This window comes from Lepisma saccharinum, chromosome 1 (assembly GCF_977018435.1).
Source record: "Lepisma saccharinum chromosome 1, izLepSacc3.1, whole genome shotgun sequence".
Classification (NCBI taxonomy): Eukaryota; Metazoa; Arthropoda; class Insecta; order Zygentoma; family Lepismatidae; genus Lepisma; species Lepisma saccharinum.
Window position 1 is genome coordinate 209,608,126 of NC_139229.1, and position 20,508 is coordinate 209,628,633.

Here is a 20,508-nt window from a genome sequence, read left to right on the forward strand (position 1 = left end):
CTTGCAGACGTTCATAATATCATCGTTTAGGGCTTTGATGGCCATATTGATGTTTGTTTTAGGGAACGATAAGTAACATTGGACGTCATCAGCGTACAGATGGTAATTCGTCAATTTAAATGTTTCCGATATATCATTTATGTACATGGAGAACAGTAGTGGAGACAAAACGCTTCCTTGGGGAACACCGCAATTTATCGGCAGCCATGACAAGTTATTGTCAGAAACTAATGTGCATTGCTGTCTGGCTGCTAAGAATGATCGAGACAAGTTAACAGCAGGTTGGGAGAAGTTGAAATAAGATGACAATTTTGCCAGCAGGATATCGTGGTCGACGGTTTGGAAGGCTTTGCTGTAATCAAGGAGAACCAGCATTGTCAGATATCTCTTATCCATCGCTGACCTTACGTCATCCACCACTTTAATGAGTGCTGTGCTGGTGCTGTGTTGTGGGCGAAAACCGGACTGGAAGGGGTTTAACATATTTTTTTGATTGTACATAATTAAAAATTTGCTCGTGCACAATGTGTTCAAATACTTTTGACAAAGTGGGGAGAATACTGATCGGTCGAAAATCTTGAGCGCTTACTGGGTTGGTGATTTTAGCCAGGGGGCGTATGTGAGCGAGTTTCCAAATATTTGGGAATATGCCAGTATACAGGGATGTGTTGAAAATGTCTGCAATTGCAAATGAGATGTGGGAAGCGATACATTTTAACATGTTTATAGAATAGATTATTTATAAAAAAACAAACATGAACTCTGTGTATCGATAATAGCACTGATACAAACTGTGCAGTGCTTCCTGACAAATTCTGATATATGAGGACATTTCAATACATAAGATATCAAGACTTGTCACTCACATGACAGATATCGTTAAAAGGTAAAGTTCCCCATGCATATAGCACCATGCCATGAAGGCACATTTACGGGATGTGGGGGCAGGGCCCCACACATTCTCGAGCTTGGCCATTTTGGAGGTGATGTGATCAGCACCTTGCTCCAGCCACCTTTACCCCCCCCCCCAACGTTGCCCCCAGGAACCCATTGATTTGAGGCTGAGTGAGCCCCGGAGCTGCTTTATGTGGGGAGAAGGCCAGAAAAATTTCCACCCTGGGAATCAAACCCAGGTCTCCTACTTGGCAGTCAGGCACCCTACCGTGTAGACCATGATAGATCTTGTTGCCATAATTATTTAACATCTTCATACAGTCAACTCTCGATTCAACGACCTTTCACAGTTCCCGGGAAAAGGGTCGTTGTTTCGAAGGGGTCGTTATTGGAATTTGCACCAATTTGCAGCTTAAAGGGAGCTCAAACGGACACAAAGATGCTTAGGAGATGGTAACACCATTTATCCTGGTAGTTATACAACCTGTTATGCACCGGATGCGTGTTGTGAGAAGGAAAATAAAATAATGTTACTTTATTTCAATTGTGCACAGTCGTTGCTTTTCCAGGAAATACTTACAAGTCTAGTTCATGAGAAACCCGTTTGCACTGAGACCAATGGAAAGGAAAACAATCTCTCCCTTATTGCAAGCGAAACTCGAAGAATCTTCACACCAGTCAGACTGGTGCCAGCAAAAGTCGGGAGATAATCGGGCAGAATGAATGTTGGATTTTATACGGGTTTACTGGAGCATTGTCTGTTACAAGATTAACTGGTAAGATTAGATCTCTCTGGAGAAACAACACAACCTCTCCAAGTACCAGACAAAAAAAAAATAAAGGCAGGGCTGTAATGTTCGTTTTGGTTGGCTGTGTAAAATACATCGTAAAAAAAAGTCACTTTTCTTTGCTTCAACCAACTTCATTCACCCTCCTTCCCCATTCAAGGGAGCAGTCGAAACTCCTTCCTTGACTTGCATTGTAATCCAGCGTGAAAAAGGAAACGCGCAACTTGCGATCTGTTTTCACCCATATTCTAGGACAAGTCATTAAACAGTGTGGCAGTCGATAATCATTCGGGTTTGGAATTGAATTTCACTTTAAACTGTATATTTAGTCCCGATTAGCCCATCAGCATAAAATGAACTGAAAGCAAGCTTTATGAAACTGCGCATTTTCACATATCAAAATGGTAGATCCTTATTTACTCTCAGGTTAATCGACGATTTAATGTTGGATTTAGGAGTATTCTCGATGTCAATTTTTAATCTGTCTCAGCGACCATTCCTACATTGAACACACTTTTTTTTCCCTCCACATGAATGGTTCTGAAGAAAAGCGGATGCAAATTAAATTTACAGATTTGCTTATCGGAAGGCTCAAAACATGAAGTTATTTAAACTCTTGTTTTCCTTTCTGGAGATCGAATTTCCTTATCGTCAAATCAAAACAGCTTTGCGAGATTCAAAACAATAACTTTTTCCTTCGCGCTGGATGAGTCATCGCTGTTATCGGCAAGCAAGAGCCTAGACAAAACACTGGCGCCAGCTGCATCGTAAAAACAAGGAGACCGGCTGGAAGTTCGAGCAACAGGTGGCGAAAGAGAAAAGTCCCAGCATTTTAAAGATAAGGCAACTGTCGAAGACGGAACTTTTAACAGCAGTGTAAAGAAGAAGAAATGACCCTTGCTTTATATTTTACAATGCAACAGACAATAATACGGGCAATATTTCCTATGCAGACAACAGCATTAAAAAAAAAATAATAAATAAATAAATAAAAAAACTGAAATCTGCAATTATCAACATTGCCGTGCACACCAGTGGCGGAGAATGAGCTGGGGTAAGGGTAGAGGGTCACTTTTTTTTTTTACTTGTTCTATGGGTTTTGTTCGTTTTCAAGAATATAACCAGAACTGGTTGCCCCATTTTAGACGTCAAAGGAAAGGAAGAGGGGTGGTTCCTTTTCCACCCTCGCCTGTAATCAGCCCGCATCAGCAAGAAAATCCTGGCTGAAACAATCTGCATCGCCCCCCCCCCCCCCCGTTTGCTGACAGGAAAAGAGGGAGAAGTCAGTCGTTTAACGGAACACTTTTTTGGCAGATATCACGACATCGACACAATTAGGAAAACGTATGAAGTGGGAAACGGGAGTTATGATGCACCTAAGATCGAAGTAAACTTTTGTGCAAACCTGGATGACAACGCATTAAGCGGGTTGACGATCTTTACTTCACCTATGTGGTTTTGATTATCTCTAACAGTTTCACTTTTTTATGAAGTGTTGCAGGGAACAAAGAACACCTTTTGAATGAAATCTGTTACCGGAAGTTGTCGGCTACAAGGCCGAAAGTTGCGGACTCACGGGAACCTGCTGAACTCTAGGTCAGAGCTGGACAGATGGGCCAGACTTCCAGGCGCCACGCATCTGTATTTTCGAACATTCCTGCGATCTTATCTCTCAAGGTGGTGTATTTATCGATGAGAGAGCTTGACCTGCCATACACATTGGCAAAGACTGCAAGTCCAGCAGTCATTTCGGGCTGCTCCCACCCTCCCCCGCGAGTTTTCAGCAGCTCTTAGGACAAGGAAACAAGTCAAGTCGATTTAAAATAACATCCAAGCACATTCGATCTTCTCTTTTCGCGTATCCAAGAGCAAGGGTGGCAAAACAAGCGTGGCACGTTGGGTAGCGGCAGTCGGCTGCGGGGTAACATTGGTGCACTTGAGGGAGGGGCAGTGTTGCCAATCTCCGAATGCAGGATTTCCCTTTTACCAGTGTAAAATTTCCCTTTTTCGACCTAAATTTCCCTCGATTTTCAAAACACATCTGAAGCTGTATTTTTGTATTACTATAATTGTTAATCAGGGCCGTATATAAGGGGGTTTAGTGGGTTCAAACCCCCCATTGAATAAAATACTAGAAACCTATTTTCATAATATAATTATCCTAAAATAAACATTTGAATTTTAAAATAAAACACTAATGTATTGAAAAATTCCCAAACCAAAAAAAAAATTCGTCTGCGGCGCAATGATAGTCGGACTTTGAAACCCACCCATTGTCAAAGCTTAGCTAAGGGCCTGCTGTTAATATTTTTCTTTTGACGCCTGTTTTGCCTGAGGAACAAACTTTATTATTATTATTATTATTATTAAATATTTATGAAAATCATAAAAGTGTGAAGAAATAGGCTGATAGTCTCGAACAAGAGAATATAACAGGGCGCACCGAAGTGGGGTCGGGTACTCTAAGTTTTTCAAATTTTCCTGGGGAAAAGAAAGAGAAAATTTTCCAACTCGCCTCACTTGGGATACAAACATTTCTATGATATTCAAGACACTTACACTCGTTACCTTTAACAGCCTTTGAATTGCGGGTCTTCCTGACACTCAATACAAAATTTTTTCACATGTTTCTTTTCATCCGCAGATCAATCCCCACGACGTTTTCTAACCTTTTTGGAGTTGTAGGTAGCTTCCTTTCAGCATCAGTCACCTCTTTTATTCTCCTTGCAACGACACAGGACACACAAAGTCACACACACAGCCACTAAGACACGTTCTGAAATGATGGATGGAACAAGGAAAGAAGTTGAAAATCGAGTCCCAAATTCTTTCCAGGTGCAGCGCTGCTCGTGCCTTGTGGCCTTTCTAGGAAACGCGACAAATATAAGACTGGCCGGTCAAGGTCATCTATAACAGGGAGAAAGAAAGCTTAGCCTACTGAAAAGTGTGACTGTTGCTAACTATTAATTTGGAAAAAGTACACCCTGAAAAAAAATATTTTTGAAATTTTTAAAAGAAGAAACGAAAATGTGAGTTTAAATTTCCCTGTTTTTTTAGCTATTTTTCATTAAATTTCCCTTTTCCCTTTTCACCCTCAAATTTCCCTGTGCCGCGGGAAATTTCCCTGCTTTTGGCATCACTGGGGAGGGGAGGGCAGAGGTCAAGTGCTATTGGATATCACTCAAGCATGGTGTGGTGGTGTCTATTTTTAGTTCAGACCTAACTGTGAGCGGTAGAGCGCTCGTAAAGGGAATGAGTGGAGGAAAAAACAACGCATTTTTCGACCGATTTCCTTCAATTTTTCAACTTTTTTCTAAATTTTTCACGGTTCCCGGGAAAAGGGTCGTTACTTCGAGAGGGTCGTTATACCCGGGGTCGTAGAATCGAGAGTTGACTGTATATTGAGAGTGGCTAAAGGTTCTTGGTCCCAGTTTTAATTTGTAATTGAGACATTTGACCCAGAAGTAGTTGGTATTTAATTGAAAGTCTGGGAAAATTCCTGATTGAGTCTTTTCCTCTGCGTCTGTTTCCTGCTTGACAATATGATTGGAAAACGTCAGAAAATTTTAATGTTAATTTGTGGTGTGTTTATTTGTTCCCAGTTATCAACAGTATGTGGTACAAGAAGATACTTAAGTGAATTTAATAGATGCTTCATTCTAATAGTGGTCATTCAATTTGAATGGCTAATGCTGGTGTATGTATGTACCCCTGTTTTCTTAGCTTCAATCTATAACATCATCCAATCTACCTTTCAGGGATATAACAACTGGACAAATGGCTTGTATGGATATTCATGGGACATGATGGTTCATTCGTGGGATACAATACTAGTTGTGATTAAAATCATGGACCACGATACTGGAGAAGAGCATTTCCTTGACCCTGAAGTAAGTAAAATATATATTATTTGGAATAGAGTAAATGAAGAGGACACATAATGTCTAGTTTTTTATCCATGTGCTTTTTTTAACCTGATCTTCCCTAGCATCCCCCTCACATGAACTAGGGGAGGAGTCGTTTGGATCCACAGTAAGACTGTTACCAAAAAGGTCTGTGCACGTGTTTGTTGGCACAAACTTCATATATTTTTTTTTTTGGGGGGGGAGAGTAAGATTGGTAAAACTTAGTGTGTGTTTGCATTTTCCTTAAATTGGTTTAGGTGGAAATTGTTAGTTTGGGGATGTTTGTTCAAGTTGGTGCCAACTAGGAGGATGTTCACATAATAAATTTACCCACCTTCAGGGGAATACAATCCCTTTTTCATACCATCCAACCCTCCTGGGTTGGGATTTTTAGAAAAAACCTAGGCAAAATGCCAACCCTACTATGTACAGGGATGTGGTTGCCCTGGCCATGGGGGCAAAGAGGGTGCTAAATGAACAAAAAAAGAGAAAAAGTTGGAAAAGAATTAATGTCATGATACTCCCTCAAAATATTGGCACCCTATTTAATAGATAAATAAATAAAAGGAATATACTTAATTTTTCTGGCTTACTTTGCTCTCGATGCAACCATATCTTTAAATCATATTTAATGCTTTAAAACATGTTGCATATGATTTCAACATGATGTTGTCCCGTCAACTTCCATGTAGTACAGTCTGGACTGCATTTTGCAGATTAGTGATGCCTTGGTGTCTGGACTTAAGGCCAGTAAAATCCTCCATGGGGCTAATGTTGTGTGCTGTCTTTGTGTGTTTGTGATTGTCCTTTCACCATTCATCATCATCTTCATGATTAGCCAAAATTGGCAGAAAAGCAAAGTAAAATAAATCCAATCAATCTAAATAGGTTCGCTTATTGTTTTACTTTATATCATGGAGTATTATACAAGTTACAGATTGAATAAAAGAAGCTATAGTCTTTCTTGTACTGTACTTGTAGAAATATTGGGAAGAGCTTTATTATTATTATTATTATGGGAGTTCATACCAACTTTATTTCGATTTATATACCTTGGTAGGAGTAGTCTATTTTCCATTAGATTTGTGCATATTCATGTTTTGAAACTTTTTCTTTCACATTATACATTTTGCAAGTAAATATCATGCTTATGTTATAGGGATAATTTTTAGTTGATAACGTTCCGATTTTTACCTTGCATTTTCTGTTTTATTTATATTTTTGAAGGGAGATAAAAGTATTTAGTACGAGGCTCTCAAAATTGAATCTATGAATGTAATTACAATAACTGTTATTGATTATAATCTGTAAATAAGTAATCAATACTCTGTCATTCCTAAACAGACTACAATAATCCTAAATAACTTAATAATAAAGTTGTTCTACTCACCCCTTTACAGGTCATTTTTTTTTGTAACACACAATATTCTTTGATGGTAAGCTATTGCTTTTTAATGATTATCTTCATATTAGAACTAAAGCTAAACTATAGCAACGATATTCAAACAATTCTTTGTTTCCATGCTAGGTTACCCTCAATGAGCATTGTTGCAAATGTAATTGTTGGAATTAAATTCCAATTCTTTCCAGTCTTTGTGAAATTTTCTCCCCTTCGGTAAATTCCGTAGCGTTCTAATTGCATATTTTACGTAGGAACTCCTTTAGGCATAGGAATGTGACAACCCAATCGCCCAGTGGCATGTTCACTGCAGTTAGTCAACCAACAGAGTGAAATGGTCAACATTTTGCTTTGTTGGGATTTATAGAGCCTGTCATGGCTCTATGAGCATCCCACAATTGGCAGAAATGGGGTATGGTTGGTGGACTACAATGTGATCCTCGCAGCTAGATCCGAGGGATCCGCTGACCAACGACAGGTGCAGTCCTCCATTCATATTGGGGGTTAGGCGTAGAGCTGACAACTCTACACTGTAAAAAGACATGTCAATAATCAGCAATATGAGGCCATGGATGTTCCCAAGGTAAAATATTCCGGAGGTAAAATAGTCTCCCATTCGGATCTCCGGGCGAGGACTACTTTGGGATATCCCTGGACTAAGAATAAGATCTACATTAGGAATAAGGGTATTAAATTAGGCACTTGGAATGTTCTGAGTCTTTACCTGCCTGGGGCATTTCGGTGTACAGTTAATGAGATAGTTAAGTATAAATTAGATGTAGTAGCTGTCCAGGAAGTTAGGTGACCAGGAGAAGGAAATTGTAAAACTAAAAAATATACATTTTTCTATGGTGGTACTGAAAATCATACTTTTGGAACAGGCTTCTTTATAAATAATAGAATTATCTCGGCCCTTAAAACAGTGGAATTTATTAATGTTAGGATATCATATGAAGTTTTACAAGGTAGGTGGTGCAAAATTATTTTAATAAACATCCATGCACCAACGGAAGATAAAGATGATAATACTAAAGATGACTTTTATGCAGAGTTAGAACAGGTCATTGATAATTTTTCCCAGTATGATATGAAAATTCTGTTAGGTGACTGTAATGCACAGATTGGCAAAGAAGAGGCATTTAAACCTACTATTGGTAAATAAAGTCTTCATGAATTAAGTAATGAGATTAATTACTTTTGCAACCTCAAAGAATTTAATTGTAAAAATACTACTTTTAAATATAAAGGTATGCATAAATATACCTGGTCTTCTCCAGATGGTAAAACTCATAGATCATATTGTCATTGATAAAAGAAGGCATACTAAAGGTTGTCCAGCGAAAAGAATAGACTGTTGGGTATATGAGAACAGCGTTGCCGCTTGCCGCAGGGGCGAGTAACGGACCTGCTGGCAGTGAAAGTACAAGACCAAACAAACGTGCTGGCGCTTGAATCGCGGGTACGTACAAATTGAAGAAATAAGTTCACGGTGAGCTATTATTAAAAACTAGAAACAAATTCACAAAATTACATAATCTGAAAAATAATTCTTAATAAACTTACTTTTCTCTCACATATCACTCCAGGGAGTTAATTCCTTCCATTGCAGAATCATCACCAGAATCATTTTCTTCTGTCAGATCATCACTCTCGCTGGAATCTTCACCCAAGTGGATTATTATCTGATCAACGTCATCCTGCAATTCATCTGCATTCCACATTTCCTTCTCTGTGTCCATGACATGTTTTATGTAATTTTGCCAGTTTTCAACTGTTACTGTCTTAAATGATTCAGTGATTAAATTTTCAATGTCTTTAGTTTTGAATGTAGTGCTGTTACACCGCACATGATGCTTAACCTGTGACCACACAAGTTCAATCGGGTTCAGTTCGCAATGATATGGGGGCAAACGAAGCACCGTATGCCCCATCTGTTTTGCCATCTCATCGATCTTATACTTATCGTACTTAATTTTATGAATATTTGTAAGTTCCAGAAGATCTCTCCGTAACATGTCGTCATCATAACGTATGCCATGAGATTTCAACCATCCTCTTAAATCATTCTTCTTCCACGAGGTTGTCGGCAATGGCTCTTGCTTGCGGCTATGATAAGAGGCATTGTCAACAACAATAACAGATCCCGGAGGGAGATTGACGAGCAACTGTTCCCGAAAATACATCTCATACGTTTCTCCATTCATTTCATCATGGGCATCTGCTGTATTCTTTTTGCACTGAAACACAAGTTGGGCGTTTTGCAGAAAACCGCGTTCGTTACCCGCATGCACTAAAGCGTATCGCGCTCCGCGAGATGTTGGATTTTTTAAGCCAGTGGAAAGACCTGCCAGAAACGCTTGTTTTGCAGTTGTAATTGTCTTGTCTTTCCATTCATAATTGACTGAGGTTCCGGTGTTCACCCAGGATTCATCAGTGTAATCAATATTTCTATTTTCACGCCTGAACTTCCTAATCTCTCTTAAATATTTATGGCGAAGAGAAATTAAATCTTCTCTTTCCATTAACATGGATTTGTTGCCCCTTTTCTCATACGAAAAGCCAAGTTCTTTGAGAAAGACATGAAACGTTGATCTTTTAAAATTCGGTAATGTGGAGTCAGAATTAACAGCAACAAGAACAGAATTAAGTGTTGGGGGTTTGTTTTTAAAAAAGAATTCGTGAACTTTACGTCGCACAGCACTTCTGACAAAATCATTATAGTTTACATTTCTACTTGTAATTTACGATCTTTTCCTGGGTCGTTTCTTACCTGGTGTTTCAAGAGGACCTTGAGAAACCTCGCCCCGAATTTTATACACAGTAGCCCGAGAAATTCCAGTTGCTTTCGCCGTCTCGCTGGCAAACCAACTTACACTGCGATCCGGATTTTTCTGTTTTAAATAAACAAAAATATTCATTACTATTTGCCTTTCTTTACTTTTGAGAACCTCACCACGCCTTCTCTTCTTTACACTACTTTCGCTCATATTTCAGTATTAAAACCAACGGTTTTTTACAGCACAACACAACACAACCCAACGCACATCCTGCCACAGTCATTCCTCGTCGAAACCAACGGTCAGTCACCCTCTCCTTCCGTGAAATTTTGTCTACCGCGGTACTGGCTGAGGGGGTGGGGTGGAAAGCAGTCGAAAACGCTGGGCTCGCCGTTCCCCTCCGTTCACGTGCCCCTGCACAAACAAAATTAAAAACACGCGCTGCTGGAAGGAACTTTTGCTGGTCTGAAAGCTTAACCAGTTCCAGAATAGCGTTTTGCATTCGAAAGAAAAGCAAATGTGTGTTTACCTTTGCGCTGAGTAGTGAAAACCATATTTAAAAAGAGGGGGGATGTAGGGAAAGTAAAAGCCCATTTGAAGCAACAGTCTATTCTTTTCGCTGGACAATCTTTAGTATAATTGACGTTCGTTCACATAGAGGTGCTGACTGTGCCAATGACCATTATTAAGTAATTACTAAATTAAGAGAAAAACTCTCTGTGATAAGTCATAAGCAACAAAATCTACAAGCTCTAAAATTTAATACAGAAAAATTTGCTGTTGATAGAATTAAGAAAGATTACCAAATTAAACTGTCAAATAGATTCAATATTTTGCAGAATTTAAATGATGAAAATATAAATGAAACAGACGTAAATAAGAAGTGAGAGCACATACGTAATGCAATAGAATCGGCAGTTAAAGAAAGTATAGGATACCATAAACCAAGGAAAAGTAAGCCATGGTTTGATAATGAATGCCCTAACCTAATAGAAATAAGAAATCAGGCTAGACTTAGGTGGTTAAATAACTCTTGATGATACAAATCTAAGCAATTATAATAGAATAAAGCGAGAAGTTAACCGCACGTTTAGATGTAAAAAAGAGATTACTTGAAAAGTAGAATTAACGAAATTGAAACAAACAACAAAAATAAGAATATCAGAGTTTTATATAAAGGTGTAAATGAGTTTAGAAATATGTGGCAACCTAAAGTAAACTTGATAAAAGATAAAAATGGCAATTTTTTGGCTGCCCCAAGCGATATTTTAAATAGATGGAAGAACTACTTTAATGACCTTTTAAATGTTCATGTAGGAGATAAATCAGAAGTAAGTGAAGTACACACAGCAGAACCTTTAGTTCCAGAACCTAACTTGACTGAAGTTAAAGATGCTGTTAAAAGGCTAAAGAATAACAAAGCACCTGGCATTGATTTAATACCAGCTGAGTTAATTAAATATGGTGGAAATTCATTAATATGTCAAATTCATAAATTAATTTGTTTAATATGGAATAAAGAAGAAATCCCTCAACAGTGGAAAGAATCCATAATTGTTCCTGTGTTTAAAAAAGGTGATAAATGAACTGCAATAATTACCGTGGAATTTCTCTACTCTCAACAACATATAAAATATTATCTAACATTCTTTTAAGAAGACTAACCCCATGTGCTAATGAAATTATAGGTGATTATTAGAGGCACATATTTTTGGTAAATAAAAAAGCAAAATTTCGGTATAAAAACTGAGTCAATTTCGGGTTCAAAAGCGGTAAATAAAATAAAATATCGGTGTTATAGCGGTGAAAAATTGGATCAAAAGTATATAAAGAGAAATTTTGGTTTTAAAATTGTGAATATAAACCGAAATTTGATTTAAAAACTACACTTATTCCACAGAATTAACATTTCACTTCTAATAGCCCATTTATGTAGTTATCCGAGTATTAAGTTCATTTCTGTGTAAAGGAGTCAATTTTTGTTTCTCCAATATTAACAGCAGAATTAATCAATTTTCCGGTAATTGCATAACTCTCAGGATAATTCAGACCTCAGAAGGTGCCGCATTGGTGAATAAACCCTAAATTTCGTGTTTAAGAGTTAATTTCGCTTTTTGCAGTTCATTTCGCATTATTTCGTGACAAAACATGGTCACAAAACACCGTGCGTCCATTTCGATCTGCAGCCGAGAGATCGGGAGAAGCGTGGCAGGCGGCACTGACGGAGATGCCGACATTTGCAGCCTGAAATGCCCGCTTATTTTTATGGACATATGCAGACATTTATATAAATATTGCAAAACTAGCACTAACCTGTGTTATAAGAGTATGGTTTTAATTTTAGTAGCTTAGTGACTGTATGTGCTGATGATTTTGACACGCCCACCTCTTGTGAAACACGGCGTAGAGGTTTGTTTGGAGAACATTCTAACGCTGCACCAATATCATCGAGTTTTGCTTCGGTTAGAATCCGTCGTTTTTGCTTAGGTGTTTTAAAATTTAACGATACAGTTTCTCGTAATTTAAGGACAAGATGTCTAACCGTATCTCTGTGTGGAGTTGAAACGCATGGGAATTTCTGTACAAATTACCTACACACGTCTCGACACGAGTTTGTTTTCACGTAGGTACGTGTCAAACATAAAAAAATCTTTGTTCTAACGTGAATCTTGCGGCTGGCATTCCAATCGTCTCACTGACACGTCACACATACACACTACAATAACACAAACAAGTAACTGCAAGTAACCAAGAATAACACTCTTGCGCACAGTACGAAATTAACACGCTCTTGGTTTACATTGCTCGCCACTATATTTACAACTCTGTCTTCATCTAGTCGCGAAGGAACAAAATACTCGAGCTCGGATATTTCGGATTGCAAGGAAGCTCACGAACACTATTGACTTTTAACGGTTTCTTCTACATCGTAATCTTGATACAGTGTTGCACATTCAAAACCTCCAAACGATCCCCATCGGCACAAAACTCTTTCAAGGATATAAACTTAAGCAGGACGTTACTGGTCAAAACTATGATTAAAATGTTTTATTATCTGTGGCTCTTAACATCGTTTCTAAAGCGTATTTTTTTGTGTATATAAGAGCGGAACTTGGATGAATTACAGAAGAACTTTTGCGTGTTGTAACACAGGTTAGTGATCGTTTTGCAATATTTATATAAATGTCTGCATATGTCTATAAAAATAAGCGGGCATTACAGGCCGCAAATGTCGGCTTCTCCGTCAGCGCCGCCCGCCACGCTTCTCCCGATCTCTCGGCTGCAGATCGAAATGGACGCACGGTATTTGCGTATGCAACAATGGGAAACACTGTTGATGGCCACCGTGGCTGAGTGCTCTGAGCATCACGCTAACAAGCCAGATACCCCAGGTTTGAACCATGATCAGGCATGAATGTGTCATGATTCGGGAAAGGATTTTAAGGTGCAAATTATGGTCGGGAAAGGAAAAAAAATGTTTCTGAAAATGTTTTCAAGAAGGTGCTGATAAATTGACTTTATTCCATACTGTCTTCATGATCATCATTCTTACTGGTGTAAGTAACGTCCCGTGTAACTTGGCTTTTCTTTTGAAGGGTGGTGCTACACTCAGAGAAATAAATGCATCATATCGATTGATGCACTAAAGTGTGTTTTGTAGCTTCTTCAAAGAATCAGATTCACATTTCATGCATTTTGGTCATTTTTGTATGTCGTGAAAGAAACACCAAAGTGCACCATTTGATTCAAGTGAGGTTTTTTTTTCAGTCGAGATGTACTTTAATGCATCAGTTGATGTTCCTTGATGCACCTTCCTGCATCTTCTTGGATGATGCACTTAAACGTTTCGTCTGAGCTACATGAAGCATCAAAACGCATCAGCTGATGCTTTAAAGTGCATCTTGACTGAAAGAAATCCTCACTTGAATCAAATGATGCACTTTGGTGTTTCTTTCACGATATGCAAAAATGCACCACAATGCATCAAATGTGAATCTGATTCCTTGAAGAAGCTACAAAACACACTTTAGTGCATCAATCGCTGCATTCTGGTACATCAATCTATATGGCGCATTTAGTTCTCTGAGTGTAGGTAGGAGTGGAAAATTTTGTTGCTTTCGTCTTTGGGATATGCTTATTCCTGCTGCAACTGCAACAGCTGAGTTTCTAGGGTAGGGAAGACGTTTTTGCTCCTGTTTACTTGGCTGGAGCTTGAAGTTTTGAGGTGTTGTCCTCGAAAGGGTTTAATTTGCCTCCTTAGAGCCTGAGCGTACCGCCAGTTCGTTGGGGGTGGGGGTTGTCTCCCTCGGCTGGTATGAAGGAAGTGAAGGATTTGGTTCTTCCAAAGAAAGTACAAGGAAATTTCAAGAAAGGTATATGAATTTACATATTCCTAATTTATTTTGATTTTGCAATTCGGCGTATTTTGATGGGGGATTAATTAGTGCCCGCATTCTGTATATAATGCGCGCGGACCGCATAGAGAACGGTGGTTCTGCCGAATAGGTTACGTTGAAGTTTGTGTTTTCTCTCGCGGGTTTTGCTACATTATCTTAAGAACTATTGGGTCTGCAATGATTATATTGTACTATTTAATAGCTCTCGTTCCACTCTACAAAATGAGACTATAGGATTTTATATAGCTGCTCAAAAAGAGTGAATTTTTTTTTCTGTCCAATATTTTTTAACAAAACATGAAAAAAGAGTAGGAAAAATGTGCTGAAACAAAAAAGAGGGGGTAAAAAGTGGATAAAAAAGGTAATATAACGAAAAGATGCAACAAAGTGTGTTCACTTTACTTAATACATATCTCAAACGATCGTTATGAAAGCAGCTATATTTTTGCAAAGGTGCTGCCTGCACCTTAAAATCCGTTCCCCAGCCATAATACTTGTCCCATCAGGAATTTAATATATTTGCCTTGGCCTGACCGTCACGTTCACTTGGGTGTCCGGTGACTTTTGGCTACATAGTGTACATAACATAGGATTAATTCCTAAAGAAAGGAAATTGAGTATGATGATAGTTCCAAACTCTGATTTAGCATAATTTCGTTCTTGGTATTCGCTGTTTCATTTCCATCGTCTTCTACCTCTGCTTCTTATCTTATTTCTCTTCTTTTCCTCTTCCTTTCAATCTCTGGATGACCGTCTTCATGACACAAGACATAGTCCACTAAACATCACGTAAACAACTGCCCACTACCAAAGACAAAAATGGCGGCGGCAGAACGATGATCCAGCATCGTTTTCTTTCTTTGCAGAACTTCATCTCCTTCTTCACAATCTTGTACCAGAGATTCATCTCTTCCATTCTGTTTTCGTTTGGTCGTCTCAACATTTAGCGCCCTAATGAAAATCTCTTTTGTATGTATGTATTTTAATGTTCTCTTCTACTTATTAGTACCAGTAATATTTATAATAAATAATATGCAACAATCTACTCCCCCATTAAAAAAATACATTTCCTTCCAAATATATGCATTTCCTTTTTATATTTGAATCCAGAAATTGAAGTCACTATAAGCCCCCTGCCCCCCCCCCCCCCCCCAAGAAAAAATCAGAAAACTGTTCGGATTGAATGGAAATATTGCCGGCCAAACCTTCTTCACTTTAATTCGTTTTGTTTCTCAAGGGCCTCTTCGATTCCGTAGTGGTAAAGAAAGACCCCCCGAGTTCGATACCCCCAACGGCATATAGTTGTTCGGGTCTCACTTTACATTATAGGTCCAGTGCCGATTTGCCTACCAGTGCATAAAGCGGACTTAAACTTCTAACTTAGTTTTCCGCAGTGTAATATTTCCAGAATTGAGAAAAATGTCAACGAAACAGTCAAGTGTACGCCCAGTTACGTTGTTTAGAAACAGGCAGGGAGAAGAATTAATGCAAAATAGATAAATTTCTGCGAAATTCTTAAAATGTGCCGAAAACTAAAACATTTTATGGGGCACGTTTAATTTTAAAATTATATTTGTTAAATAGTTTATAAAAACTCTCTTAATAATAATATAGCTACATGGTGTATTAACGAAAACTAAAACTAAAGTGGACATTAGTGCCAAAGTCGTAAAATTCATGATTATCCTTTTCAAGATATAATTGTAGCAATAGAACCTTAGGCATATAATATTCAACACCCTTCATATGATAACACATAACAAAGATTTTTCTTTATTTGCTTATAATTACAGACGGATTTGAATCTCAAATTGAATGCTTCTTCATCTATCTACCTCAGAAATAACAATATCACTCCAACGGAATCTGTGCAATTATATGTTCATAAGCCACTTTCACTCGACAAGCAGAAATTCCTGCGGCAGAAACATGACAACCTTCTCCAGCACCCTGTCTTGACCTTATAGAACTCCATCTCCTTCTCAAGGATTCTAAAATCCAACTTCAGCTCTTCAATCAGATTCTTTTTCGTTTCCTTAATTGACAGGCAATGACTTTTCATGAACCGCACAGCATGTTCGTGGTCGAGTCGCTTGGGTTGTTCAAAATAATATTTGAGTCTGTTTTCGGAAGCCATCTGTTCGTCCGAAAGCTTTCGTTTAAGGCTTGCTTCCAAATCCTGGATCTTTTTGTCAAATCTAGATAGCGCACTTGTAGAAAACAGCTTTTTCTGCAGTGAGGACTTCTGGGAGTCCACGAACTGACTAATTTCTTCCTCCGCACGCTTCCATTCACTGTTATAAACTATGGATATGGGACTATCTTTGCTCTTTTCAGCTTCTTTGTCGCCGTTTGCCTTTCTCTTCTTCTGGTTTTCGGTATGGACAACTATCATTTGCCCTCTTTTCCCTGCGAAAGTTAAAATCTCAGGTGCCGGGGGGGTTCGCGTGGTGGACTTCCCACGGAGCCCCGCCGACACTGAATGCAATAGTAACAAGGCATAAGCGGCTTCTCCTTTTTCTTCCCAACCATCTCGTAGAAACTTCTCTCTTCCAGAATCCTCCTGAACTCTCGTTCTATATGGTTCATTAGATTCCTCCTGAACAGTTTTACAGTCTTGCATTGGAACGTAGCGAATTTCAATGTGTAATGTGCTCTGTTGTTTTTTTTGGAGAGCAGGAAGTATTGCAGCTCTTCCTCCTGTTTCGATTGAAGCTCCTCGCACCTCCATACTAATGCTGCTTCCAAGCTGGCAACCTCCTTCTGGAAGACGGTTAACGCGCTTTTCTTCAAAAATTTCCCTTTCAAGCTCTTCATTGAAGAGGATTTTTTTGCTTGAACAGCGCAGTTAACCATCACCATCGTGTCCTCCCACTCAGCACTAACGTAAGTCCTGATAAACTTTTCGCCCCGTCGAGAGCGCGAATCTTCATCTGCAAGCTGCGAGGGCGTTGTTTCCTCTACTTGAACCTTAATTCCATCAAAGCGATCCATTTTAGTAGTTTCGTGTTGCGTTGCATCGTCCCCCGAATCTTGAGTGTCTGTGGGCGAGATCGCATAAACTGCCAGAGCGCCTTCACGATTCGTGGTCGATTCCTCACGATCTTCTGCCATTTGACGTGTCCTGGCCTCATAAATCCTCTCATGATGTCGTTTATCCTTTCCAGCGACCTGCACGCCGTGGGAAGAAATTCTACTGTAGTCGTCGCCTCTTGTGTAGACGTTCCTAACAGTGCTTCCTTCCTTCGATGTGCTGGCTTCTCCAGGTGGTTTCACATCGGCAGACAGAGCGCCTTCATTATTCGTGGTCGATTCCTCATGATCTTCTGCCATTTGACGTGTCGTGGCCTCAAAATTCCTCTCATGATGTTTTTCCTTTCCAGCGACCTGCACGCCGTGGGAAGAAATTCTACTGTAGTCGTCGCCTCTTCTGTAGACGTTCCTAGCAGTGCTTCCTTCCTTCGATGTGCTGGCTTCTCCAGGTGGTTTCACATCGGCAGACAGAGCGTCTCCATGATTCGTGCGTGGACCTGCGCGGTCTTCCGTCAGCTGATGCGTCACGGCCTCGGACATGTTTTCAAGTTCTCTTGCATTGTAAGGAAACTGTACGCCGTGGGACAAGAGTTCGCAGTAAATGTCACCGCTTTCGTGTACGTAGCTAGAAGAATACTCAGATGTCGGTTCCCTCTCGTCATGATCCGTGGGTCTTCTGCCACGGTCTTCTGCCAGCTGACAAGTCACGGCCTCGGCAATCTTGTCAAGTTCTTCCTTCTGAGGAATACTCGTTGCTTCCTGTATTGTTCTCCTCGCTTTCCCTTCAAAATATCTGTCGCAGCAAGCACAGGGTGCTGCACAATCTATAATATAGTTCATTTCCAGGGGTTTTATCGGCAAATCACGGTTTAGTTTAAAATCTCTCTGCAGCAAGTGGCTGCTTGACCCTTTGACGCTCTCTTCTTTTCCAGTGCACTCATTCTGGTCGTCGGTGGCGTTTCTGAGTGACTGCGAAGTGCTCAGTGCCCTAGCAGCGATGCCATATCTACGCTCGTCATTTACAATGTATGCACCTGGCGATTCATTATCTTTCACCCTCCATGCAGGAGAAAGAGTGACGACCAGGGCTTCTCCTTGAGGCAAATTTATCTCTTGGCCACGAATTGGGTGCGAGTGTGAGTTGGGGTCCCAATGCCTATCTTCTACATTAACTAGTAGAATATCATTTTCTTTTAAATCAATGTTCGTTCTCTTCGTAATGTTTTCATTGGTCTCACTCAAAAAGAAGTTTGGATCCTTGTTGAGTACAATTCTATCTGTTTTCATCGTCTCTGTAATCTTCACGTGCTCGTCTTGTGTGAGAACAGCAGCTTCATTTTTGGTCTCCACATTGCTTCTTCTCACTGAACTTTCAACAATCATGTGGAAACCATTAACCAGCACATCAAAAGCATTAACTCGAAGCGTTTCGTCAGTCATCTTAACAATTTCTCTCCTGCTGATAGAATACAATACTCGAGGTTGGCCGTCCGTCTGAATGAAATAACCGCATCTTAAAACTGAATAAGATTGATAAGACACGAGGCGATAGATGAAAGAAGAGCTGTAAAAATAATCCTTGAAAGTCCATAGTGTAAACAACTGGTTTGTTTGTATCCGATATGCACGATGCGAGTAACACTCGTCCAAATTGACAAATTTTGCTAAGTACCTTTCTGCTTCGTGTAGATTTCTATATGATTCGCAAAGTCCCGAAAGCAGTTTTCTCCGAATTGGGGCATGATATGCACTTGTAGTTTCTCGACTGAGAATTTGCAGCTTAGTCCTGGCAGACTTCAAATCACCAAAGATCTGCGATACAAGATCCATAGCGCTCTCTATTAAGTTTTGCACCTTTTTTTCTTCGCAACGTTTAACGCACTTCTATGTCCAAATACTTGTATTCGCAGGTCTAATTACCGGGCAACGTGTTCCCCTTTATATTCAGAGCCAACAATGCGCTTGATCGTTTATGTACTGTTGCTAATCCCATTTTAACTTTTGCTCTGATAGTAATTATTACTTTGCTTCCCTTATTTTTACAACTCACTCGTGTTGCTTTCCCTGAATGTATAAACCTCGCTCTCCCGTTCACTCGATCTGATTGAACCCTTTCGCTGCTCCGTTAGGGAATGAGGAAACGACAAGCGCTACAGGAAGCGAAGAGGCGAAATACTTTTGTAGCCCCACCGCAGTTAAAGAGTGTGGAGGGATTGTAAATGCTCGTCTAGTTCTCGAAATATATACTACAGGGTGTCTCACGAACGGCGCAACTGGGAATTAAGAGTGGCGTTACTTGTAACCGAAACCTGTACATACATAAGTCATACAACAAATGTTAGCCCTGTGCAAGTAGATATTTTTAAACATAGAAACAACAAACGGGGTGCAGTGTTGCCAAATGTAAGTGAAAGTGTAAATTTATTTTTCCACAAAGCATGGAAAATTGCATGTCAAACATTCGTACGGAAATTTGGATGTCAATTTCCACCTTGGGTAGGTGGACTATTTCGCCATCTATAGTTCAGAGAAGAAAACCGATCGTTTTCGCGTATAGCCAATCCTGAAATGCCTCGTAAAGGCGTACCGGTCCAAATGGGTGTTTTAAAAAAAATATGAGGTACAGTGACAACACTGTTGATGTTTGAAGGCAACAAAGGTATGTTTAGTGATGGTCTATGACATGGAAATACTGGAAACAGGAAAAAAAGAAAGTGAAACTTATGGTGAAAATAGTGTTACTTACCTACTCCTGGTAACCATGCGAAATAGTCCACCTACCCAAGGTGGAAATTGACGTCCAAATTTCCGTACGAATGTTTGACATGCAATTTTCCATGCATTGTGGAAAAATAAATTTACACTTTCACTTACATTTGGCAACACTGCATGAACAACACTGCACCCCGTTTGTTGTTTCTATGTTTAAAAATATCTACTTGGACAGGGCTAACATTTGGTGTATGACTTATGTATGTACAGGTTTCGGTTACAAGTAACGCCACTCTTAATTCCCAGTTGCGCCATTCGTGGGACACCCTGTATAAATTTGTGTGTGAATATGATGGTTGATGTTGTTTACTCTTCGCTTTTCTGCCACTTTTTTGGCTAATCGTGAAGAAGAGTGATTAACTCAATGTACAGACACTCAGAAATAACATCCATGCTCAGGTCGGGATTCGAAGCCGGCCTCCTGGGATCGTAGTGTGCTGTGATAAGCACTCTACCACGGGAGCCTGGTAATTGCATATGTATTTACATATACGTATTTAGGTATGTCTGAGTGTATAAATAATTGTTTTGTGCATATCAACG

The 20,508-nt window shown here is 39.5% G+C and overlaps 1 protein-coding gene across 1 annotated transcript in view; it reads left to right on the top strand.

The window, feature by feature from the left end:
• GC (gamma-glutamyl carboxylase) overlaps nucleotides 1-20,508 on the top strand; it is a 105,036-nt gene that overhangs the window by 73,178 nt on the left and 11,350 nt on the right. The window contains exon 9 of the mRNA XM_083111634.1: nucleotides 5,441-5,572. Within this exon, the coding sequence (XP_082967760.1) occupies nucleotides 5,441-5,572 (132 nt within the window). The remainder of the gene's footprint in view (nucleotides 1-5,440; nucleotides 5,573-20,508) is intronic.